The sequence below is a fragment of the Lepisosteus oculatus genome, chromosome 11, assembly GCF_040954835.1.
Source record: "Lepisosteus oculatus isolate fLepOcu1 chromosome 11, fLepOcu1.hap2, whole genome shotgun sequence".
NCBI classification, from domain to species: Eukaryota; Metazoa; Chordata; class Actinopteri; order Semionotiformes; family Lepisosteidae; genus Lepisosteus; species Lepisosteus oculatus.
This window is the reverse complement of record NC_090706.1, coordinates 11,715,352-11,741,644: the sequence shown is the minus strand read 5'-3', so window position 1 is coordinate 11,741,644 and position 26,293 is coordinate 11,715,352. Positions and strand designations below refer to the sequence as shown.

The window sequence follows — 26,293 nt, the reverse complement described above, 5'->3', positions numbered from 1 at the left end:
CTTCTAGAGAGGAGTACAATAATAGCTTTAGGAACAGTGATTTTGTTTTACAGTAGAATCCAATAGAAAATGTAAAACAAACATTGCCAACAGAAAAGACAATAGTGCTACACGAGATATGAGCGTTATTTTACATTGTTTGAAATAGATATTGCAGTGGGGACAAAAACAAATTTCCTGAATCTGTTTCTCCTACACCCAGGGACATGGAGCCATCTACCAGATTAGATTATTAATATTTAAATTGATTTGCCCTAATTATTCTTTACTTATTTTCTTTACTTTTCCCCACCTATTACAATTCACAGTACTGATGTTGCCACACCAACACATGAGATAGTGTGTTAAAGTATGTTAAGACACTTTCAATTAATGACTTATAGAAAAAGTGTTGAAATAGTACTATCTACCTTTAAATACAGTATCTGGGTTCCTTAAAAAAAGTGTCACTGTTGGCCATTTATGTGATGTAAATGATGTCACAACATTTTTCACATGTTAGTTTTTTTTGTCTATGACCACAATTTGTATTCACATGGTTTCATTGACAATTCCTACATATGGAATGTTTTTCTTTCAGTCTTTAAAGATGAAAGAAAACACCCTTTCTACAGTAATATAGAATAAAAACACTACAATTTAAGAACAACCAAGCCAATTTGGTGGCAGACAAATTTAGCTAAGCCTAGTCAATCTCCATCACCAGGCAAGGTATGGTATGTAAAGCATTTTGGAAACATGGGGATATATAAATATATTGAACATCAAAAGAAACTGCTCTACACATGATTGTTTTTGGTCTTATTTTGGAAGTGATTATGATCAAACTCTCTGATGCTATCACAGCTTCTTTCAGGAAATGGAGGAGATCCTAATATCAATTAGCTATGGGTCACTCCTACTGACCATGCGATTCTCTAGTGTTTTGGCAGAGCAGCATATGTTGTATATAAGCATATGGTATTTACGGTACATCTTGTACTACATTTGTAGTCAATCAGTATCTTACATTTAAATTTTTACATCTGCTTTACTGCTTCTTTTTCAGAAGTATACAGTAGCTCAAAAGATCTAACAGAGAGCTGGAATTCCCAGGAGACCAAATGAAAAACAAACATAAAAGGACAGGACACTCTTTTTGTCACAGTGTTGCAACTTCCTTGTGCTGATTGATCACTTTTGTGGAAATCACTTATGTGCTTCAGCTGAGGATTTTCAGAGTGTCTTGGCTACTGGGGTTGTGGAAACAATGTTATGAGTGGCATCAAGGACAAGACAACATAGAGAGAAGGAGCCAGCCTAACAGTCAGAAAGGGTATATGAGTCTTTGATTCTGGACAAGGTATTTGTAGAGGAATTGGTAAACTCCTCCTGGCTGGGTTTCTACAAGATCAGTCAAACTTGCCATTACCTGCCAAGAAAAAAGATGACCTACATTCACAGCTGAGTGCTGATAAGGAAGATAATTCTAATGCTGGACACTTTGGTAAGAGTGACCTGCCTTCCACTAATTTTGAGGCATTCAAATAAAGAACTGATTGGCCAAAAGTTTGTTTTCTGTTTTTTTTTCCTGTACGCCCAAGTTTGAAAGCATAAAATGCAGATTTAAAGAAATGTTCTAGAGGTGGTTCTCACCCACTTTCCTCTCACCTGAACACAAATGTCACATCTCTAGAGCACCCACGTACTGTACAGTATACATCATTCTTACCCCTGCCCAGCTTCACCTTTTTGTACATGGCAAAAATCATCTCATCTCCATGTCTTTTGGGACACACTGCTGGTATATTTTTGTTCCATACGAAAGCCTGCTTAAAGATATAGCTATATCTTTCGATTTATACATCAAAATATATTCTGTTTAATGAATTGAGAGATACCCTCTAACTAGGGCTTGGATGAACTGCCATCGTTTCACTCAATTAAGTAAATAGACCAATTAAAGGGACTATGACTATCGACTATGGCCTTTTGTCTCAGTTTGATACTACCTATCAAAATTTAATACTCTGAACTTCTATATGCAATCGTCTTTTTTTACATGTTTTTGGAACATTTAAAATGGTTAAAAAATGAACTGTGATTTGAAGGAGCCTTTGAAAGCCAACATTGAAACATGTCTTCCATATTTATAAGGCTATTTTGCCACCTGTAAGGCCTAGTGATAGACAGCACGTAGCAGGGCTATGACATTTTTTAATCAGTGTGAGAAAATCCTGGAAGTTGAGATGTGGCATAAATTGAGTGTCTTACATTGCAGACCATCTTCATTACTTTAATGTGGCACAGATGTAAAGCTGAAAACAATTTTAATCACTGCCTAATTCTACATCTTAGAATTCATACCTCAGTTTTTAAGAGCTGCTTGGGAGCCATACATTTGAAGCCTTCTGCTTGCACTATAATTAGATTGGGTTTTATTAAAGTTTGTTACACCTGAAGAAAAAAAAGATGAAGAATCCTGTGTGTAATCCAATGAAAATCCATTTCACAAGTTTACCTCAGTGAATTAATTGCAATGAGAATAAAGTGCTATTAAAAGAAAGAGTACTGTATCACATGATAAATATGGGTGTTTCTGTTGTAGATGGAGATACATTTAAGTGAGACGATGAAGGTCCACAGAAGGTTTAGCCAGAAATGGATGTAAGGAAATGAAAAATGAAATAGAAGAAACACATGTCATTCTTAACAAGCTGTTTAGGGAAAAAAAATCTGTATTTGACTCTAAGCAGCATTCCACAGAAAGGAGCAGTGCGGAGCTGTGGCTAAGGATCTGCACCTGTGGCTGGGCTGAAAGGTTGCTGGTTTGTATCCCACAGCTGACAGAGGAATCCTACTCTGTTGGGCCCCTGAGCAAGGCCCTTAACTCCAACTGCTCCAGGGGGGCCGTATAAATGGCTGACCCTGTGCTCTGATCCCAAGCTTCTCTCCCTGTCTGTATGTCTCATAGAGACTAGGTCGGGTGTATGCTAAAAGAAATTGTATATGGCCAATAAAGTGATCTTTCTTATCTTACAGAAAACAATGAACGTTTTGTTCAACGTTTAGACACCTAATTGGGTCCATTTTTTTAAGGAACTCCTTTATTTCTGAAAAGATAGCCTCATCTTTTCTAAAACACATAAGGCCAGGTTCAAGGTTCATCTAGGGTGATCAACAGGGACGGGTCGTCTCATTATAACATGACATTAACAGTTGCATGGGCCATCTGGTTTATTGGGTCTTGAAGCACACCGTGTGGCAAACAAGTGCAGCATTATCTTCAAAGAGAAGCTCTCTGATCACCATGCACCTAACTTTTGATGTTGCAATCAGATCTCTGATCGATTATGTGTGGAATGCGAGTGGTAGTATAAAAGTATATACACATACTTTTATGTGCCTTTATATTAGGTTTAAGCTACATATGGAGCTTTGGCAACCTTCCAGATAAACACTTAATGTGGTTGAACCAACCCCACAACAGGTAGTAATACTGTACTTATCATTCAAGTAATACATTTGAATTAATAAAATATTTTATATCTCACACTTGGAAATACAGACTGTGGATCTGATATTCAGCTCTGGTACCATGTGTGAGAAAAGAGGAGGGTGGGCACTATGTTCCTCTTCCTCCAGAAATGTGCACAGTCATAGCCATCTGCCATTTTATTCACTGTGAACCCTATTGCACCCACAGCAGAGTTAGTATTGAAAGAAAAAAATGATAAAGCTCTCATAGACAACATTACAGTCTTAGAGGGGTCACTTTTGCCCAGCAAGCCAAATCTAATGCTCAGTCCTGGGGCTCAGTTAATCCTTTGCTTTTTGGACAGGAATTGCGACTAGCTAATAACATAGTCTGATCCATTCCTGGACTACAGGGCTCATCCTGTGTTCAAGGAGACTTCCTTTTCTGGCTCAGCCATTCAGAAGGCCCTAGTTTTAAAGTACTTCTACAGAAAGGTCAAAATACCACCTGTTCTTTAAATCATATCAGAAGATACCATTATGATGAGTAATTACTATATGACATTGCACAAATGTGATCATGTTCCTATGGTCATATTGACTTTTCCAGGATGGAGGTGCCTTTTAAGCATCAAAGTACAACTAGATAACAAGCAGCTAAGTTATTTAAATCAAAACCTTTTTCTATCTACTTTCTTTTCTATTTCTATTAATGGTGTCACTCATGCAGCAAGCATCTTTTTTTTGTCCAGGAAGGGACAATCCAATTTTGTATTCTGGCAGCACTTGTGCTGTTTATTGCATGACTTCATTTCCATTTGCAATAGCTAATAACTAGAATGTTTTTCAGCAGAAATTAAAATGAGGAGGATTAGCATCTGAAGATATTTTAGTCATTAGATCAAAACTGGCATTTGCCAAAGTTGGGATTTTCTAATGCGCTTTATCCTTGCATTTTGTCTCCGTTAATGTGCTTGTTTTCCAAGTTCACTGTGCCACGTGACATTCACTCCGAGTGGAAGGATTGTTTTGACATTGGCATTATTGCAAATGAGAATGGGCTGTTAATCCGTTGAGGTGAAATCAAGGGGCATCCCTAATTCACAGTAAGGTCTGATTAAATACTAACAAAATTACACCTGAATATTTTCCAGTAAATTCACTTACCCTAAATATCATAAACCCTGGACAATTAAATTTAGAAATGCAAGTCTAGGACTACTGCTGATCTAGTTCTGTGAAATTGTGCTTTCCTGTTCTACTGATATCTGATATCGATCACATGTGTGAAAGCAAAATCCCAATTTTAATACAGCCTGGTATTTTTCCTAACCTGGTACCCCAGAACCTAGACATTTCATTTCCAACGATTGCTCAGTGGCTCATCTGTATCTTTAAGCAAACTAATATTTGCTTAAAAAACAGAGCCAGATTTCTGGCTCTGTAAGGGTCAAGAAATTTCAGAAGGCCTTTAAGGTTTAGCAAACTGGAAGTTGATGCTTTTTTTAACAGCTTTTTTGTTTCATTGGAAAATTGCTTTTTCCAATTGAGGGTAAGAGTAGTTGGAAAGATATCAGGATCTAAGAGCCCAGCCTCAACCCTAACTATAAACCTCAACATTAAAATCAAAATGCCTAGGACATCTGACACCTGCATATATAGTATGCCCTTTGTGATATTCAATAAAAATGCATTGTAAGCTTTTGTTAGCTTGAACACGCTCATCAAAAAAACAAGTTTGTCATTGGATTTGATTGGAGAATGGTGTCCAAATTAATGACCATCATGGACAACGTCTCCCACCCCCTCTATTACATGCTTGTGGGAGTGAAGAGCACGTTCAGCAATAGGCTGATCCAACCAGGGTCTTGCCTACTGCCAGAAAACTTTACAACTCATCCATTGTGTGTCTGGGCAGGGGCAATATTAACCTGTTTTGGGACTAAACCTGAATCCTCTGTTTACAACTGGCCACAGAACAATTTCCACAGAAATATGTGGAAGTGGGTTGGGCAATTTATCAATAATTGTGTAATATATATTTACACTTGTACAATATGCTTGTGGACTGTTTAATACATTTTCTTTATGCACTTTACATTCTGGTTTATTTTGTATATTTTGTATTGTGTGCAATTCTTTATACTCCATTTTTAATTGCACTTCTCACTGACTGTATTTATTGTATTGTAATATTTTATTGTTGTATTATTACCTTGTAATTTTCTGTGTTGATTGCGCTTGGCTGCTGTTGCACTGCACTTATGGGATTAACAAAGTATCTATCTTTTGATAATTATTTGCAAGTGCCTCCAATACAAATTGGCACTGGCAGGCTGACTGTAATTTATTAGTCATAGACACAAAGGGTGTATCATTATCAAAACATGTGTACTACAATTAGTAATAATAACTGTGATTTACTTCTTTACTTTTGAAATTTTACTTGAAGTAAGTGAAGACTTTAGAGTGCTTTAAGGAAAGCCAGAGACAAAGTCGTTCTTCAGTTTCAGTTTCCATACAGAAATTCCATACATTGTCCATACAGAAATTTCTCATTTGAAAGGATGTTCTTACTTGGGGCTTGTGTGTGGTCATATCCTGACTGCGGACCATGGCATGCTGAAATGAATCAAACCAGAAGAGCCACATTAATCCAAAGCACATCAAATATTCCCTTTCACAGTAAGAAAATAGTTTTTTGAAGTATACATGCTAAAGAAGAGTATGAACATTGTCTCAGAAATACACTGTTATCGTGGATTTACCCTTTTCAGTAGATGTCACTGTTATTGTCCATTTACAATGTTTCAAAGAAGGCCAATTCGTTCTTTTGTTCTTTAATTGGAAACTGTCTTTTTCTTAATAAAAGGGCATAAGAGGCATATTGCTTGCAGCCAATATGGCTGATAGATCTTGTCAGTTAGAGAAACTCACGCTTTTCTATTTCCTTTGAGAAATCATATCTCAACCTCACATTAAAACATAGTCAGAAAACAGTAGGGCAGCACAGAAATGCGTTAAAGTCTCTGAATAATTAAAGCTTAAATGACACTCAAATGAGGGACTAGTTGAGCTGCCTTGAGGAATTTGATATGAAAGAATGAAATATGAAAGAGAGGGAAAAAAAAAGCAAAAACTTGGAAATAATATCAATGATCATCCAGGAGTGCTTGTCAATGTTTTGACATCCCTCCTCCAGACACCTAAGACTGAGAATCCAAAACAAGAAATCTAGCAGGGAAATGTTTTTTTCTCTTGCTGAGATACTGGTTAGTGATGCTGAATATGAGCGTGACCCCTAGATAAAACTGTTAAAATGTGAATGCTGAAACCCATTTGTTGGGGAGAGAACACCAATTCTGCCTATAATGATGCCGTCTGCCTCACGAGCTGTGAAATATATATATATGTAAAAAAATAAATTTCCTTACAGTTTACAAAGACCATAGCGTAGGAGGAAGCTGTGCCCAAGCAACTTGTGATCACTATTCTGTATTCCCCTGAATCATCAGGAGTACATCTGAAATAAAAAAAGAAATGAAAATGTCTGTTTATTTCTTCACTATTAGTCGTTTTCAACGATGGAGAAATTCTGTGAGCCTTGGTAAGCCTACATACCTTATCCTACTGTTCCTTTGTGCCTGATGCCTAGTCACTTACTATATGAAAAACTTCTCTTTGTTCTTGATCTTATTATGACATAAAAAGTCACAATTCTTGTCTGCTTAGTCACAAAACCAAGGCTGCTTGGTTTTTCGGCGGAACGGATCTATGTAATGCCTCTTGTTTCTTTAATGCATTAAAAGCTATGCGTTAAAGGTCAGATCAGCAGGTAGAAAATTTTGACGATGCTTTGTTTGCAAACGGCACCACAGCCCAAGTAACACCCTCATTAAAGACACAGTGTCATATAACAATAGTCATAATCTGTCATAACCACCTTTTAACATAACATAGCACTATCATTTTTATGACATTTATCATAATACAAAGTGTATGAACCTTGTCTTACCTTTTGATCTCCAGTGTGTGGAGACCATACATTTTCTGTATCTTGTGCTTCCAGGGCTGAAGTGAGGACCTTTGTAATGGAATTCCATCCTTATACCTGATCAAACACAGTCAATGATTAACACTCAGGGGACTGTCAGTTAAAGCACAAAACAGGCAGAAATAAGGAAGAAAGAGAAAAAGGAAGGATCAAGAGAAGGAAATTCTTAATGAATCTGAGATGGGTGTCACTATTCTCTTTAGAGACCAGAGGTTTCTTCCTGGCTATCCTCTCATGAAGAGCATTCCCTGGCAGTCTTTTCTGATGCTTGTGGCATGCACACTGACAGTATCAGCAGCAAGAGAGAGACCTGCAGATCCTTAAATTGTTCTTTGGGGGTTTTTGTGACATGCTTTGTGAATTTCCAGGTTGCTCTTGAAGAGATCTTGGCAGGGTGATTTTTCATTTGTAGATTGTGTAACAGTCAATGTTCGGAACCCCAGATGGTTAAAAAATTGTTTTTTTTTGCCTCTCCAGACCGATGATCATCAAGTACTCTTAGTTGGAGGACCTCTGAAATCCCTATTTCAGCAGTAGCATGAGATATTCCCACCAACCTGGATCTTTCTGATCATTATTTAACCACCTGTGTCTAATTACACTCTTAATTGTGCTAAGCTAACATGGAGTTAAAATATCATTTCACATACACAGACTTTTAATTATTCTTTTTTTCTGCTTCATAAACAATTGAGTCTCAAAACACCAAAGTGGTAAATACAAACACTTTTGGTCAGGTGAAAAAGCAGTTTTGACAACAAGAGCATGGTAAGAAATTTTAAATGCAATGATTATACTGGGTGTTCACCAACCATTTCTCAATTTGTACTTGTACAATAGGTAGCTCAGGAGGCTTCAGCACAGGGCTGATAATGCCAAGACCTAGGTTCAATTCTTTCCTGTTTCAAAGAGAAAGTGGACAGTACACAGTACACCTCAGCGCCTGTTTATGAGAAGCATGACTCTAATGCGTTTCTTTCCTTACGGCCTGACCTGGTTATGAACTGCACATACAATGCTGTTTTGTTCAGGACCAAAGTAGCATACTGTATAACCAAGGCATTTTTTTCAATGACTTTGTCAGAAATTTCCGGAGACATTGATAGTCGAACACAATGATGGCTGTTTTGGTAGAACATCAGCACAGTTCCTCGTGCATTTCTTCTTTCTAATAATTCCTTGGTTTTGTATAGAAGTTCAGTTTTCATTCTAAAGTACCTTGAAGCACTTTCCAAGCTGATAGGGACCCACTTTATGCACTTTATGCATCACTGAAGTGTTTATTGGAGTGACAAACAGCACCCATTCGGCAGCAGCAACCCCTCTGCACAGCAGGTAGAGATGTGAAACTACTGTACACTGTACTGCCTCAGACAGGAACTATACTGCATTGCAACAGCCAGAAATGATATTGTACTAGCTCAGGTGAAGCATTATAATGTTCTTACATCTCCAGAAAGTGTACTGTACTGCTACTGCCAGAAACAATACTGTATCTCAGAAAGGAACTATAATTGACTGCCAGTCCTAGGAAGTATACTAAAGTACCAAAGCTAGAAACCATACTCTACTGCTGGTACTACAAAGTATACTACATTGCTACTACGAAAGCCAGAAACTATACTATACTACCTCAGACAGGAACTATACTGTACTGCTAGTGCCAGGAAGTATACTATACAGCCCCAGACAGTGCTGTACTGCCAGAAATTATACTGTAGTGTCACATCCAAAAGCAAATACCCTCATTTTTCACCATTTTAACATCTTTGGCATCCTTGGTAATGTTCCTGTACTGTTTAACATTGTTCTGTTTGACACTTGGATTTTTCATCATGCAGCCTGAGATAGCTGTGGGTTTTTTCCATTTGTTAAAGCGCAGAGGCATCAAGTAACACACAGCGCAATTCATTTTGATTTCCGATATCATACGTGCATGTCAAAACGAGATAGCGGCTAAAATGGGCTTTGGAGACAAATGTGACTTGGAATCCATTCTCATTCATGTGAGCACTTTGAAGAAGAGGAATGTTCTTGAGAGGCTTATTCAACCGAAAAATCACAGAGTGGAGTGAAAGGTTATGTGGCCGTAACTGCTCAAGCATGGAGCAATGTTCTTTCATCATAAAACAAAAGACTGCAAATGACAGTACTTTAACATGCATACTTCAGCCTGACGAACAAGGTTTCTATTGAATAAAATTGGTGATATATAACCTACTGTATGTTCTCAAGATTGAGGATATAGTGAGTAATAAGCCAAGACTGGCTTCAGGAGGAGCAGCTCAGTGGCGCAGTGGTTAGCACTGATACCTTGCGGTGCTTGAGGACTTGGGTTCAATTCCTGGGGTGTTGTTTGCGTGGAATTTGTAATTTCTCCCCATGTTAGTGTGCGTTTCCTCTGGGTGTTCTGGTTTCCTCCCACGGTCCACAAACATACAGGTAAGTTAATTGGCTTCTGGGAAAAATGGCCCTGGTGTGAGTTGCATCTGTGTGAGGCCTGTGACGGACCGGTGCCCCATCCAGGGTGTATCCTGCCTTGTACATATTACTTACCAGTATAGGCTTCCAGTCCACTGCAACTTGTGGTAACAATATGGGAGTGGGAGGAGCCACAGCAAACACCAGTAAAGAGGCACCGGTGTGAGGTCTGCAAGAACCCCCCAAAAAAGGAAAAAGAAAAACGCACCATTTGGAAAAGCTGCGTCCAGGCTGGACTGTCCCTATTTATCAGGGTCCCTTCTGGAGGAAAAGTTAGACTGCTTGGAACAGCAGGACTATCCCTGTTTAGCGGGGTCTAGACTTGAAGAAAAGGAGAACGTGAGGCCAAAACAAAAGAAAACTCAATCTGCCCTGGTGAGTGTGAATCCTCATAACTGGACAGGAGGAAAAAAAAAGTAAAAACGAGGCCTAAACGCTCTCATAACAGTCCCTTCTGGAATGTTCTCCCCTTGCGGGGTTTTCCTCATCCCGCTGGGGAGGTGCTCAGCTTGTTCTTAAAAGACCTCTACAGCTGTGGTTGCCAGGGCAGATGTGGTTGCTAAGGCAACGCATCACCCTCAATCCAGGGCTCCGCCTCCACACTGAACACGCCCCCACGTTATGCCACACTGTACTGGGCAAAGTGGTTAGAAAATGGATGAATGGATGACTTCAACATCACTTCACTTGACTGTATGAGACTGCTTTAAGGAACTGCTTTCCTTCATAAGCACTGTATTTCTAGGTGCAAGATGTAGCACGCTGAGCTTTATTTAAGAAATAACGGTAATTTTGTTGATGTGGTATGGAAAAAATGGGTCTTTAGTAAGCAACAACATGCTAAATGCTCTGCTCATTCTTGTTATTGATGTCTTCTAGCGTCACCTGTGAAACTGTGGGAGGTCCAGCGTACCTTTAGTGCATTGCAGTACAACTGCTGAGTAGCATAACGTAGGAGACAGGGCTGTCTCAAAGGAGAAGGAAGATGCCATTAATCGTATTACATAAAATGACCAATTCTGACCAAATATTACTGCAAGGAAAAAAATCTGTTGTGCCTTAGTGTTGTTAATGAAATCCAGAGAACAGAGTGACAGATTAATAGCTGCTTAGCTAAGAAACTGTACAGTAAGAGACCTCTAAAAGTATAATAGGCAAAAAAAAAAGTTAATGAGAAAATGAAGTTTGTTATAAATAATAAATGACCTAAGTGTCCAGCTAAGCCTGAGCTTTGGTGAATTGGTTAACTGCATATAATTATAGAAACATAAAACTCATAGCTAACTCTTGCTTTTTTAGTCAGTTAGAATTTTCTCTGAGCAGGACAACTGACCTCCCATTTTTCAATTCTGACAACTAAGACCTTAATAAAATGCCCGCGTAGGTTGGGATTTATCTACATTTCTGTTTTTATCCACACTGGATGCTTTCAGAACACAGTAATGTTTTTTTCTTTGCTTTCATGACAAGAAATCGAATAAACTACAGCTGGGCACTGAGCATACTGAAGCTGACCTGTGGTTCATATTTTTCTAGATATTAGTAATAAGAGCCCATATTGGAGTTATCTTTGACATGGTTTCTAAACTGCAGTAATGCATTACTCTACGAGAGGTCTACACACTCAACAAGAGACAACTTTTTTGACTCTCTTCAAATCCAAACTTAAAACATGCCTTTTTATCAAGGTCTACATCAGAATGACCTACATCTGTAAAAATTTTTCTTCTTTTACATTTTATTGTTTTTTTGTGTGCCTTTTTTCATTATGTAGTGCATCCTTGGGTTTGGAAAGGCACTTTACAATTATTTCATATAATTTTAATATAAATATTATTTTAGGTATAATAATAATAGAGAAATATGAGAAGAAAAATGAATGGATTTACCATAATCATCATAGAACATGTTTCATATACCGTTAATATTAATTGTCTTAACATTTTATGCCCATTTGTCTTATTTTGTTGCTAATTGATCAAGGGGCTACACGAGTAGTAGTAGTTAGTAGTTAGCACTGCTGCCTTGCAGCACAGGGGCCATGGTTTCAGTTCCTTGGGTGCTTTCTGTATGGAGTTCATATGTTCTTTTCGTGTGGTTTTCGCCTGGTGCTCCACTTTCCTCCCACAGTCCAAAGACGTTCTTGTAGGTTAAGTGGCTTCTGGCCCTGGTGTGAGTGTGAGTGTTTGTGTCTGTCTGTCCGGAGATGGTCTGGCATCCATAGACTACATTGGGGGTGTTTCCAGGATAGGCTCGGGCTCCCCAATGACCCTAATTTGGATGAAGAGAATGGAGAGAAGATCCAAGGATCACATCTAGCCATTCCCTCAATGGTCACAGTGAATGGACTTCTACCACGTAGACATACAGCTTGTTCCCGACTCCTACACTCTCGGTCAGAATGAAGCGCCTCTCTCTGACACAAGCCAACTCTCTTCTCTATCTATTCCTGTGCCAGAGGCTGCCTCCTGTCAGCCATATAATGTATTCCTAGAGAACAGTCTCCATGGACACACTCTGGGAGAACTCTCTGCTCTCAGGGATCTGGATATTCATCTAAGGCAGACTGGAACTCAAAGGGTGGCTGGGAATCTGAACAAACTCCACAGCCATGCTTTACAAGGCTGATTACCTTGGATCCTCTGAGAGACAGCTGGGCATGATCTCCAGGTAGCTAAATAAGCAAACACAGGCTGAATGGTCTTGACTGAGTCCAGCTGTTTCTAGATAGAAACCTGGGCATCAGCTTCAACAACAAGACTGGGTAGCTTATTTCACAGGCCCATCACCTTTAGAGTAATGAAATGCCTCTTGTTTTCAGTTTTAAACACACTTCTGTATAGTTTCCACTTGTGCCCCACGGTTTATGTTGCACTGTTTATTTTGCAGAAATTCAAATGTTTTTTAAATTAATCCTTATTTTTAGGAAGATAATGTTCTTATACAAAAAAAAAGCCACGTTGAATGTTTTTCATTATATTTCGTTCGCCTATTATGAACTATCTCTGACCTCATTTATTTCGGAATATATCTCAATAATGTGAATTGAGTCTTTTATCAGCTGTTTACTCGAATTATTTATTCTAGCTCAGCTTACATTATACTTCATTTTTAAAGGCACAATGTATCGATGTGCAAGATAAGCAATGGCCAGCTGGTCACTTTAGGAAAACAAAAAAAAAAGAATTGTAAAATATTTTAGAAGCAGTGGGCATTCCAGGATAACTTGTTAATATATATATATTTTTTTATTTTCAACATTTAACAAGAGTATGATGTGAGACCAAGAAAAGCAAAGAAATCAGTGAAGTGACTGACAGCAGTGAAATCACTAATAATAATTACAGCACAAATTATAGTTGTTGGCACTTTATATTTGTTTACTCATCCATTTCACTGAATGAATATTGTTTCTTAAATTTGACAAACTGAACACCGATTCAACACATTGTGTAGTGGTAAAAAACGGTCAAAGATAAAGGTGTAGCTGCACACACAAGTGCTGGGGCCCGTCATCACGTCTAGATTTTAGGATGCATCTGTGTTCATGTATGATCGGGGAAAATACCACTGACAAAGACATGAAGCTGTATAAATGGTTATGTAAAGTTATCAATATCCATTCAAATGGTTTAGCAGAAAGGGGTGTCTAAATGGGTTCCCTAGAGTTTTCTAGTGTGGACTTTCCCTCATGTCAGGTAACACTGCATTATTAACTTTATTCACTATGCCTGCCTAGACTGGCAGCTTCCTCTGAGAATAATCACTTCCTGCCACTGTTGCAAAGGCTGTAGCATTTGTCTGCCCTTCATACAGGGGACATCCAGGAGAGCTTTAGAGTAAAAGAATCCCGATGCGGGTGCTACTGGGTACATATACGTTGTTTGCTAGTTGGCAATGCTGGTCAGTGCATGACATTTAATAGATACTACACACTAAGCTATAATAAGCTAAATACTACACACACTTCTGTCCTGGGTTCAAATCCTACAAGAGAAGCTGCTGCTGAAGCCCTTAAGCAAGAGACTTCACCCAAACTTTCTCTCCTAAATGTATCAATGAATACTTTTTAGATCATCATTGTATAAAATACAATAAGTATTTGCTCTAAATACATATAATCTTAAATAAAAAATGCTGTTTAGCAATTGATATTTACTCTGCTTTTATTGAAGACTCATGTGATTGTTAAGATGTCCTAATAAATTAGTGTAAGACAGACGTCTTATAGAGGAAGATGTAAGCAGATATGAAAAAATAGAAAAAGTCTTGATTACATACGTTTTGAAACTCTCTGAATTAAATTAAGTACACAAAATTAACTTAACAAGCCAATTAGTTGATTGGTTTCTGTCTGTGTGCAATAATAGTGGCTCACATGATTTCACAATAAATACATCTGTCTCTGTAAGAGATGTACTGTATTTACTGTGAAATGTAAGGCAGTCAGTCAGGTAGGTATTTTCAAGCAAGGATTCAATCTTTAAGAAAAAGGCGCTCTTTAAACAACTTCAGGGAAAAAGTTGTAAAATAACAGATTGGGAGTAAATTCAAAAACACCAAATGTAATCTTGGAGCATGTGATGTTGATCATTGAGAAGTGGAATGGTTTTTATAGCACCCCAAAAAACTGCATAGATCAGGCTGTCCCTCCTGTGAGCAACTGGATAAGGAGGACATTGGTAGGGGACGAAACTGTGAATTTGAAAGAGCTCCAGAGTTTGGTGGTTGAGATGGGAGAATATGTCAACTGTCAATGAGAAATAAAAAAACATCTCAAAACTTTCATGTGGTCTGCAAAAAATCACAAGTGATACTGCAAACAAGTAACAAGAAGTGTCCGACAACAAAGCTGGAGCCTTCTGACAAAGTGTAACAAGTGCACCACTCAATGAACACCGTCGCTAGAGCCAAGTGTTGTGGTGGCCGCATTATGTTCTAGTTCAGCTTCTCATCCACAGGGACTGGGAATCTTGTCAAGACTAGATGAACAGACCAGAAGCAAAGTACTGGCAAATCTGCGCGTGATCATTGTGCACATTGTGCTGCTCGGCCCCTTCTCCACTCACACCTGGCCTCTGGTTTATCCAACTTTCCCTGCCTACTGTGATGTGCGCCTCACACATGGGTCTCTCCCTGACCTGTGTTCACCTCTCCTGTCCACCAGAGGGACAGAAATAAGATTCACAAGATAGGACACCAGAGTAAAGGTCTGAATTCATTCGTACAAACAAAACACTAACTTCCCTTGGAGGGGTAACTCGCCATGCTCCTAAGAACACAGGAAAGAGGAAGGGTGTTTTCTGATCAGATTCTCACCATGTGACCTCTGGCTCTGGGCAGCCCTGGACAGTGCAGGACAGCTTCACATCCATCTGCTCCCACACTGAATGGCTGCGCAGGGGGATGAGGAAGTCAGGGGGTCGCATCTTCCTCAGCTCCAGAATGTTCTTCTGGACCATGGCCTTCTCCTGTGCCTGGGATGGTATAGTGTGCATTCAAATGTTATTAGCGAATAAATGAACCATAATCTTGTTCTAAGAAATTCTATAGTACACCCGACTGAACAAACCATAAAGAAACATAGAACCATCTCTGGACTTTCAAACAGCTGAGGTACATTTATTTTTATTAATACTGCGTCTGTAACCTTTCAGGCTTAATAAAACACCACTGTTTTTTTGTTCTCCAAACAATAAAGCACTTGCCATTCAAAGAACAACTTTCAACCCTGTCCTCCACTTCAAATCTTCTTTTTATCTTAAATGAAGGCAAATGGATTTCTAAATGGCTACAAGCTTACAGCCAAGGGTGTATCATACTTCATTAACCACATTAGTAGCCCTTTATAATATTTTTACAAAAAACGGGGTGGAGAGGTGAGCTAAGAGTAGCTTTAATTAGCAGCAAATACACCATCATCAACAAGTGCAGCAGCAGGAGACATTACTAATATGCCAACTCCAAAATGCCTCCTTGAGGAAATCGGGCCAGTAATATCTGTTATTTTAAATGTTGGGTATGAAAACGAAAAAACGGATGGATAAAGGAATCTCTTAGACCAGGGGACCCTCACATGGCCTTCAGGAAAATGGAGCAGCTGCCCATGTTTACTCAGAGCAGGAACTGCTACAGACCTTGCGGCGCAGGGCTTTCCGGTCGACTCGACGCCTCATGATTCGCTGGTCTAGGATCACCGCCACCTCCAATTTCTCCACCTCGTTCCCGAACAGTGTCCTCTTCTCCCTCTCCTGCCGCTCCTCCGCAGTGGCCATGTACTCCCTGGTCACAGCACATTTTATGAAAAGATTGTTGGTCGTCTTGTAGTTTGGCAACATCCGTACTCTTAACTGTAATAGCTTGGGAACATTAGTGAGGATAATCAGCAGAATCATCAGAGCAAATCAAATCTAACTGTCCTCTACAAGCTGAGGGGTCTAAAGATGGACAAGAATGGAGTGTGTGGCACACCCCCTCTATTGTGAATTTGCACTACGCCAGTCTGGGAAATGTCTTTGTATCCCCAGGTGTAATTGGAAATAGATTCAAGAAATCTTTCATCTCCTCAGCAATTATCTCTCTCCAACAATGGCAAATAACTCTCTTATTTCCTGTAACCCTGTCGTACTGTATTCTTAGTTGGTGGTGTTTTTCTGTTTTTATTGTATTGGATCCTGCCATAAAACACATTTTCCCTGGGGGATAATAAGGGATAGATTGAATTGGATCAAATCAAATTATCTTTTGCATGAACATGAAAAGAAAGCAAACCTGCCTGCTTTCTGTTAAGGGTGTCCTGAAAACCTTGACTTTCCGATTACAATGCCTGTTTCTTCCACTCACTCATTATTAAACTGCCTGTTACTGTGACGCTGATTATGGGCCATTAGGTTTACTTTTTCATGTGTTTTTTTACAGCACTGTATTTTAGGGACCTGGAAAATAAGGTGACTCAATGGGACATCCATGTGCACTTAGAAGGACTGAATAACCTGTTAACACAAAAGCATGAATCAAATTAAAGATGAAGTCTTGTTCCAGTCTTATTTAATCTCACCTTTTTTTCCCATTACTGAAATATATTTTTGTCTCCCTCATGATGAACGTAACACTTTGGCATTAACATTTTATGTAAGGGTTCTGTGTGCTGATGACTCACTCAAGATTACAGTCATTCTGGCCTGTGTGGAGCTCTTTGTACACTCAATGATGTCTAGATTGTCCTAATAGCCTCCCGTCTTTTGTAAGCTTTCTTACACCTTGGCCAACATACTGTAAATCGATGATGCATAGTCACAATATGCTCAAAAGAATGAAAATTGCAACAGATCTTATTAGATTCTTATTAGACTAGATCAGAGATCTAAATATAAAAATATTAGCATAGAAGAGGGACATTTTCAAGAAGCACAGAGGATAAAAAAAAGATTATCCTATAAAGACTGATGATAGTCTACCAATTGAACTTAATGTTCACTGGCATTGATATAGTTTGTAAACTAGTTAAGATTTCTGGAGTATTAGCTAACAAAAGGAACAAAGAAAATTCAGGAAGAGGTAATTTGGAGACACTTGGCTGATTTCATTTAATGTAGACAAGTATTATGTTAAGTTCTACATACAGATAGCAGAGATATAAATACTTAACTGACTATATTGACAATTATATTCTTCTAGGATGTGGGGAACAATAGAAAAGCAGGCAAAATCATTGGATGAAAAATAAAAAAATAAAATAAAAAACGTTATAATACAATTATAATAAAACTGTAACAACAATAGTAATAAATAAAATAGTAAGACCTCACTTACTGTAGAATACTGTTGACAGTTTTGGTATACATTCAACAAAAATACATTGTTGCTCTGAAATCAGTCCAGAGAAGAGCAACCCATTAGATTCTTCAACCCACAAATTCTTAATGAATGAAATCTGTAGACTGACAAGCTTAAAGAGTCGAATCTTTTGAACTTGAACAGAGGAGACTACAAAAGCACATGTTGCAAATAATCAAAAACTTCAAAGGCATTCACACTGTCACCCCATTGGAATTCTTCAGAAGTCCAGTGCTTTACAGTGGAAGATGAACCCGTGGAAACTACAGAGAAGTGCCATCAATACACAGAACGGGAGGCACTCTTTACACAAAGGGTTGTGGGAGTCTGGAACGCATTCCCCAACCACGTTGAGATATCCCAGGTTCTTTCTGTACATGGCTAAAGAGATGCTCAGATCAATTAGGTACAAGCAGTCAATGAGCTATAAGAGCTAAATGGCTCTCTTTCTCTTGTAACCTTTCATAGATTTTTAGTCCTTATGCGAATAAACTACGGTTAATTGTTTTTTACACTGGCACTGGACTTATTACATATCATCAATATATTAGTATGTTATATATTAGTATATAACTATAGATTACATTAATATTATATATTTATAATTATTTCAAATTTCAATTTGATGAAAAAAGAAATTCTGTAACACCCTACTGAAGTTCTTTCATAGATATCTCCACCTCTTGTGACACTGGGAATAATATATATACACATACATATTGCAAATGCAGTCGTCAAACTACATTTCGCCAGACATGCTTAAGTGTGGAGTCTGTGTTGGGAATCAATTTGCCAGATTGAAAATATTCATGTGACATTTTTCTGTAATTTGGAGAGTTGACCTCCTGCGCCTTGACATCCTCTAGCATTTGTATTCATTACAGCTGCAGGCTGACTTGCAGGGACAGTGGGCAGCAGAAGGCCAGGAAAGAAGCCCATCAATCAGCCTCCACATCCAGACCCTCCATCTGGATAATCTGAATGCAAACACGAGGCGGAGATGAGACGACCAGGGGCCTGAGTCGCGAGCTGCTGCTGGCCAGATCACAGCCCCAGATTACAGACAGGATAATACGTCTGGCATTAGTATGGATAAACGTGATAGCACACAGAGACTTTTATCATTGAATCTCAAGGGCTGTAAGACAGGGACATTGGGTTTTGTTCTGGTTTCATTCTTGTTTTCTTGAATCCACTGACTATGGTGATATTCCATCGTTTTCAAGGTCTTTTTTAAATGGCAGATTTTGAAGACTCCCTCGATTCCAGGTTACATGCCTTGGGCAGAAGTGTTTTTAAAAATCATCAGATAGGTCGATCAGCTACTTATAGACTTTATAACCCTTGAAAACGTTAGCTTGATGCCTCCTGTACAAGAGGAAGATATGTTTTACAGGCACGGCTGAGCTCATTCAATATAGGCTCCTTATAAAAGTCAACCCTGCTAGCATCACATTTAAATATCCAGGCTACAACATAAAGGGAGTCAATGAATTCAAAGTCCTGATGATATCACTTCAATTACTGTCAAATTCTTGATATTATCAATGACAAATATCAGCCACTGAACTACTACACCAGTCTGCTTGTAAATACTATGTTTAATACAGTAGACAATGCTAGCCTGGAACAACATCAAATAAACGAAAGCCAAATTTTCTTAATGTCAAAAGGCTTGCTTAGTACCTTTGAAGTGATATTGGGAAGCTTTTGCTGTGATGAATAATTCAAAGGAGAGAGCTTTCTGAAATGAATTTGATTTTCCCTAAAAAAAACTATTTCATTTCAATTTTCACAAAACCCACCTGTTCTGACTGCAGCTGTGGAGGCTGTGATCCATCCATAATGTGTCACCTTCGCTGCACAACCTACAAGTCTAAAAATCTAAACTCTGTTCATAGCACTCAACACGATGCAACTTGATATCTTTTTACAGCTTTGTAACTGTTTTGATTGCATGCTGATTTGCTCTAATAGGATTTAGGTAAATAGATTTGGGGGATCAATTAAAATATTCAGTTATGAAAGGGGAAATACTCAACAATCAAAAGGAAACTATACTTCCAAATGCATTTAAAGAAACATTTCAGCTTCAAGTAGTGATCCTGGTTTGAATCCCAGAAGATCTGAATTAATTCTGTACTTCGGTCCTTTTACTAAAATGATATGGTTCTGGTATTTCACACAGAAACTCCAGCTTTTGGGGAGTCTCAGGGTGCTCTGATTCTTCGGACTGAGCTCAAAGCAGAACTGCAGGGTGTGAGCAAAGGCAACTCCTCTGAGGTCCTTTTTGACTTTTTGGAATCAGCTGGGACCCCGACAAATTGAGATGATGCAGATAAAAAGGAATTCCTTTCCTAGAGACTTTAATAGTGTTATTTCAATACTGCTGAAATAAAAAAACAAACCCCTTTTTGGGCCAGTCCTTGCCCCCTGTTCCTAACCAAATAGACTGTCAAACTCTATGCCATATACTTGACAATTCAGTGAATAAATGAACTCGTCCTGACTCGTTTTAACCTAGGCATCCTTCTCTGTGGAGTCTGCATGCACACTTCACATCTACAGTACATAGGTTTTTTTCCCTGGGACACTGGTTTCCAGGTTGTCCCATGTAGGCTGTAGTGCTCTCTGGCTCTCTAATATTCTGGACTGGCTCCAGGTTGCTGTGATTCTTACCTGAAATACTGGTGTAAGTGCCCATCAGATAATGGGTGGTTATATGGGTTTGTTAAAACTCGGGTGTCTTGTCCTCTAAATTGTTAGATGTTAATGTTGCTAGGGATGATAAATGCTCATCAGCAATGTCTAGATGCTGGAGTGGAGTGGGATTGTCTCAGCTGGTAAAAGATGAGATTGGGTTAAGGACAGAATTCAAGAGGATGTTAAACATGTTATTTTCAAATGCTTGAAGGGTGCTCTCTGGCCCTCTTACTGTTTGCCATCTCACTGGCATAAGCACTGCTCTGCCAATCTGCCTCTTTTGTCCTCAATGGTATCAAAGAACAGACAGCTCCACATCTCCCACTGTGCTGTGGATACCCTGTTATGATCTCCCAATTACTCCCTTTCTTGCTATTTGCAGAAATTGCTGCATACAGAAAATGAACTGGTCCAAGTCCGACCTGCTTTCTCTGAATACAAAAAGATGCGGTTTTACCTATAGATATATCAACGATCCAACCTTTTAACTATCTCAGAAAGGAAATGTGGCCATCTGACAACATGATTGAATTAGCAAACTTCAATAAAGGACTTGGAAAACCGAGAGAGACATGAACAGATGAATGCAGGTTCTCAGCTGTCTCTTGGACCACTTTTCCATAATATAACCGGATCAGCTTCCCCGTGTCTGTTTCGACAGTCCGACTCTTCTACTCCCTGCTCCCAGGGGAAATTGGACCAAATTGGATTCTGTAATTTCTGCGTTCATGTGGAAGGGGAAGCATCCTTCTATCTGATCCAGTACTTTCCCTTTCGACAAATCTGCTGGAGGATTACATCTACCTAGACTTGTACTTTATTTTTAGTCATTCAACATTGTCTGGCCACACTGTGGTTGCTGAAATGGGGTTCAAGTGTTGTGGAGGCAAAAGTATTTTCCCAATGGACTACAAGATCTGGTTTCTCTGGTATAGTTATCAGATGATGTAAATCAAAGCGTGGGAACTTGTGGAAAACGGCACTGAAACTGGAAATTGGATGTGGTATTTACACTTTGCCATCTCACATAATGCTGTCTCCCTGTCCAGTCCTTTTCCACAGTGGTTGGAATTCATATTCTTGTCAATCAGCAACATTCCAGCACCCCCAATCACATGAGAATTTACCAGAGACATTTTCTTTTATAATGTGTATCGGGGTGATTCCTGCAGCACAGAGCTTTCACCTCACCCTTTGCACAATATGCTGGAAGAGGCAGAGCAGTGAGACTGGTGGCTTCATCCTAGAATTTCAAATTCAATTGTAAATAAGAAAATCATATGACCCAACAATGATTTGTGATTTGACAATGACAAATTCTTCTGGGAAATGAACAGATCTCTCGGAATATTAAACCATCATCTATTTCCCGTTTAACCAGAATATGCACCACCACTTTGAAAGGATTTTATTGGGTCTTGGTGATGCAGCTTTGTGTGGACTGTGCTTATCCAGGCAGAAGGTGGCATTTGAATGTCCTGATGTGAATGTGTTTTTGGGAGTAAGTTTGTTCAACTTTGGCTACAGTACTGAGAAAACTTATTTAACTGGTCAGGTGACCAGCATTCTGGGAAATGTGGTACAGACAAGAATCTCCATATTGTCTGCGGTCACTGCCCTCTCACACCTGTCCTGATCCGTACACTCTAGCTTGGCAGGGTTCATTCAGTTTTCCCTGATGCTTAACTTATCTGTATTTCTCCCGTTTCATGCCCAGATGTCTAAAAATATCAGTCCTCCTGATTCTAGTAGGCTAATGATTTGTTCTGCCTCCAATTTCAGTGTCAGCAGGAAACCCTTCAAAGATCCAGAGCTCTCCTCTAAAGCAGTGCAAATCTGAAGAGAAATACCTCAGAAAAGAAAAGCTGGCTTAACCCTTGGAAAACTTGAGCATGTTACACATTCGTCTTTTTGATAGAGGTAGGCAAAGTTTTTACAAAGGTCCATAAAACAGCCAGATGTATATCTTTTATTCTGTTCATTTGTTAAACACTTAAATCAGCTTTAAATTATCGATGGGATTCTTTTGTTTTAATTTCACATTTGATCAGTAACACTAAAGTCAGTCTACAATGTTTTGACACTTGTCAGTGAGGAGGATGTAACTAAGACTTTTCTGCTGGCTCCCTTTCTGAACTGAAACAAACGGCAGTGAGGCTCCTCTGCTTTAAAAAAAAATGCCAGTGAGCACCAGTCCAGTGAAATTCATGAATGGTGTTAAATTAGATCATCCACTTCTGAATCTGTAGAGGTGATTTAATATTGTGACCTGCTGTGCTGCACTCTCCCTGAGTGCATTTCTGTACCAAGTCTCTCCTCCAACCCTACAGAATCAGCTGCATTTTAAGATGAATGCAGGAATAAAAAGCAAGATTTAAAGGAGTGTGACCTTGTTAAGCTCAGTGCTAGAAGAATAACCGGATGAAAAGGTTATCCTTTAGATTTGATTTGTGGCTAAACATGCTACGAAGGGAGATGCCCAAACTTCAGCAAATATAAAAGGACCTGAGACAGCAAGATAATGGTTAGGTCACATACAGAGAAACAGGTTAGTTTTCCTCAGCATGGAGCTTGCTGATAAACCTTTCTCTTGGAGAAGATGAATGATTTACCCTTTAAAATTACAGTCACATCTTCCTTTTTTATCCAAATTATTTTCTCCTGCAGAAAAATAATTAGTTTTCCCTTTATGCCTCGTCACTTCGGAGCTGTGCAAGCTTGGCCTACCTGCAGGGGAGCTGAATAAGACATATGCACATCCTTCCGAAACACAGGGATGTAGCTCATCCCATGACCGACTCACAGTGCCACAAAGAGGTACACCTGCCACCCTTGCTGACAGCCCTCCTGACTCCCAGGACAAACCTCAGGAGTGACAGCTGTACAGCAAGGCCAGAACAACACGGCCAGTCCTGTGTGCTGCCTTTTGTGGACAATTGCTGGACTACATCAAGCCCTCACTCAGATAGTAGGCTTTATTTTGATGCATACTGTACTGTATATGTAGTAAAGCTTTTCAAGGGATTTATCACTGTAATTTAGCCTCAGACTAGCCTGTTCCCACTGGTTACCCATATGTAAGGCTGGCCAATCACCTCTCCAAGAAATTCAGATCAGAAATGCCTTGTTGTGTGTTTAAACAGCAGCAGAAGTGAATTTGTTACCAATCTCACAACATTTGAAGGACGTCGATTCTCCTGAGCGCATATATCAGTAGATCACAAAGAGAGCCTCATCTGTCTTGTTTCTTTAAGAAAACGAAGAAAGCGATTCCTAAATTAATTAAAACTAAATCCCCAAGGGTCTAGACTACATAAAAATATAGGCTTAAGAATGTCTTAATTGCTTTCTGTAAGAAAAGCTCAACTGAAGTGCCTATCTATTATTGTGGAAAAATCTAAATCCTTGAGAAGAGAGCCAGTTATTTTTGGTTTAAGTACTTCCACTTGTGGTGGGAAAAAAATGACCCATTTCTCCAGCAAAATGTCTGGTTTTCAATGCCTTTCACATCTCTCTGGAGCGAAAATGCAAAGAGATGCAAGTAAAAAAAAATGAGCTCAGAAACAGCTTAATGGTGTGATGGATGAGCTTCAAAGCGGCACTAATGTTTTGAGGTGTTTCTAATACTTTTATGACATTAATGTTATATTATTATTAAGCATAAAGTAAAATCATGCTGCACCAAAATTTTCTGCCTGCATTGTGGAACACATCCTGCAATAACTTGGGAAAAAAGTTGACAGCAGCTATTAAGGTTTTATGATCTTAGCTTTTTTCCCAAAAGTATACAAGGTGTACACCTCACATAATATATAATCTGTGGTGAAGTAATAGGATTTGAGCCATGGCGAAGTGAGATTCTTGCACTTTACAATATGCCCAGTCGCCTTCTCTGTGTGCCCTGTCAAAGCGCTGAGACATGGTTTTGCTAAGGAGGCAGGTGAATAGTGAGTCAGCTTTTTACTCTTTTTACTGCAGGCGTTGAGATTTAAAATATGCCTTTTGGTATATGGGAAAGAAAAAAAAATCAGACACATTGTACAGAAGCCATTGCTCACTCTGTTCTGTTGGCGGACAGAACTCAAATCACTCACAGCAATGAGACGGAGATACAGGAACCTTTTTCTGCAGTCGAGCACTTTCAAAGACTCACATGCGAGTAATGAAAAGCCCTGCAATATGAAAATAGGCACTGCCAAACTGAAAATCTAGTTTTCTGTACATCATTGCCTGCATCCATGGCATCAGGACATGCAGGAAACACAAAGCCAGGCTTGCAGGTACTGGTGTTTTGCTTCCGTCGGCTCCATTTTGTGCCCAGTGTTTTATCCCTTACATATTACCTCTGTGCCCAGACTTACCGTCTTATATCTCTTTAGAAAAATTGTAATATATGGTATCATGTGAACAGCATGAGCAGCATTACCAGAGTGAACTCAAAGTGTAGGTACTGTACAACACAGTAACACAATGAGAAAACATACAGTGTTACAACAGTATTTGGTCCATGTAGACTTCAAGTTCCTTTTGGGAAACTAATGGCTCATGGCTACTGCAGTAACAGATGACCACAAAGCAAGTACCACTTAGCAATAAGCTTTCTGTTGTCTCGTTCTCACCTACCAGGGCTTTGAGCGAGAGGATGCACCAAAGTTCAGAAGTTCCTTCATAGACATGACCTCAGGGGACACAAAGGGGTGGAATTCTTGGTATGTGACCTCCTCATCACTGTTGGGAAAAACACAAGAGAAGGCACTCAGTGCAGGAGAAACCAGAACACAAGTTCTGTTGATTGTGTACACACTCAGAAGAACCCGGTCATAACACAATACCCTCCACTGTATTTTTGACACTTATCAAAATAAGTGGGCGGAGTGGTGGCACTGTGGCTAAGGATCTGTGCCTGTGGCTGGAAGGTTGCCGGTTCAAATTCTGTGGCTGGCAGAGGAATCGTACTCCGTTGAGCTCCTGAGCAAGGCCCTTAACCCCAACTGCTCCAGGGGTGCTGTACAATGGCTGTACAATGGCTGTGCTATGACCCCAAGCTTCTCTCCCCATCTGTGTGTCTCATGAAGAGCAGGCTGGGGTATGCAAAAGATGAATTCCTAATGCAAGAAATTGTATATGGCTAATAAAGTGATCTTATCTTATCTCTTATCCATTCATCTTCTCTCCATTCAGTGTCACGGGGGAGCCAGAGTCATTCCTCTGACCGGTGTAACATTTAATTATAAATAATAGTTGCGGACATTTAAAATGCCTTGAAAAAGCATTCACCCCCTTCCGATAATGTCCCATTTATTAAATTCCAAATTAAATATGCAAATGTTTTAAAGCGAATGTTTTTAATCAAAACCTGAAAGCTGAGATTCAACACTTTGACACTTAGTGAAAAAAGTTGAGGAAAAATCAGAAAAAAACAAAATATATTGACTGCTTAAGTATTCACCCCCTTTGCTAAAGTAAATCTAAATTAGTTCAGGTGCACAAAACAGCTATAAAAAGTCAAAGCATTAGTTGAAAGGCCCCTGTCTGTGTGCGGTTATTTACTTGATTTCAGAATGAATAAACCTGTCTCGGTGAGCTTTTTCAGTCAGGTAGCAGACAGTGGTAGAATCTCAATCGAGGATTCAAGTAGGAAGACGAAGAAGCTTTCAAAACAACTCAGGGATAACATTTTAGAAAAGGCCCAAATCAGGAGAAGGATATAAAAACAATTTCAAAGATACCGAGATTTGTGGTGGCAACATTATGTTTTTGGGG

General features: G+C 39.2%; 1 protein-coding gene across 1 annotated transcript in view; it reads right to left on the bottom strand.

Annotated features, from left to right (window-relative positions):
• The window catches only part of myom3 (myomesin 3), a 93,788-nt gene that overhangs the window by 50,503 nt on the left and 16,992 nt on the right, over nucleotides 1-26,293 (bottom strand). The window contains exons 3-8 of the mRNA XM_015349195.2: nucleotides 25,154-25,258; nucleotides 16,129-16,273; nucleotides 15,311-15,468; nucleotides 7,472-7,567; nucleotides 6,891-6,979; nucleotides 6,034-6,078 (exon numbers count right to left, since the gene is read on the bottom strand). Of these exons, the coding sequence (XP_015204681.2) occupies nucleotides 6,034-6,078; nucleotides 6,891-6,979; nucleotides 7,472-7,567; nucleotides 15,311-15,468; nucleotides 16,129-16,273; nucleotides 25,154-25,258 (638 nt within the window). The remainder of the gene's footprint in view (nucleotides 1-6,033; nucleotides 6,079-6,890; nucleotides 6,980-7,471; nucleotides 7,568-15,310; nucleotides 15,469-16,128; nucleotides 16,274-25,153; nucleotides 25,259-26,293) is intronic.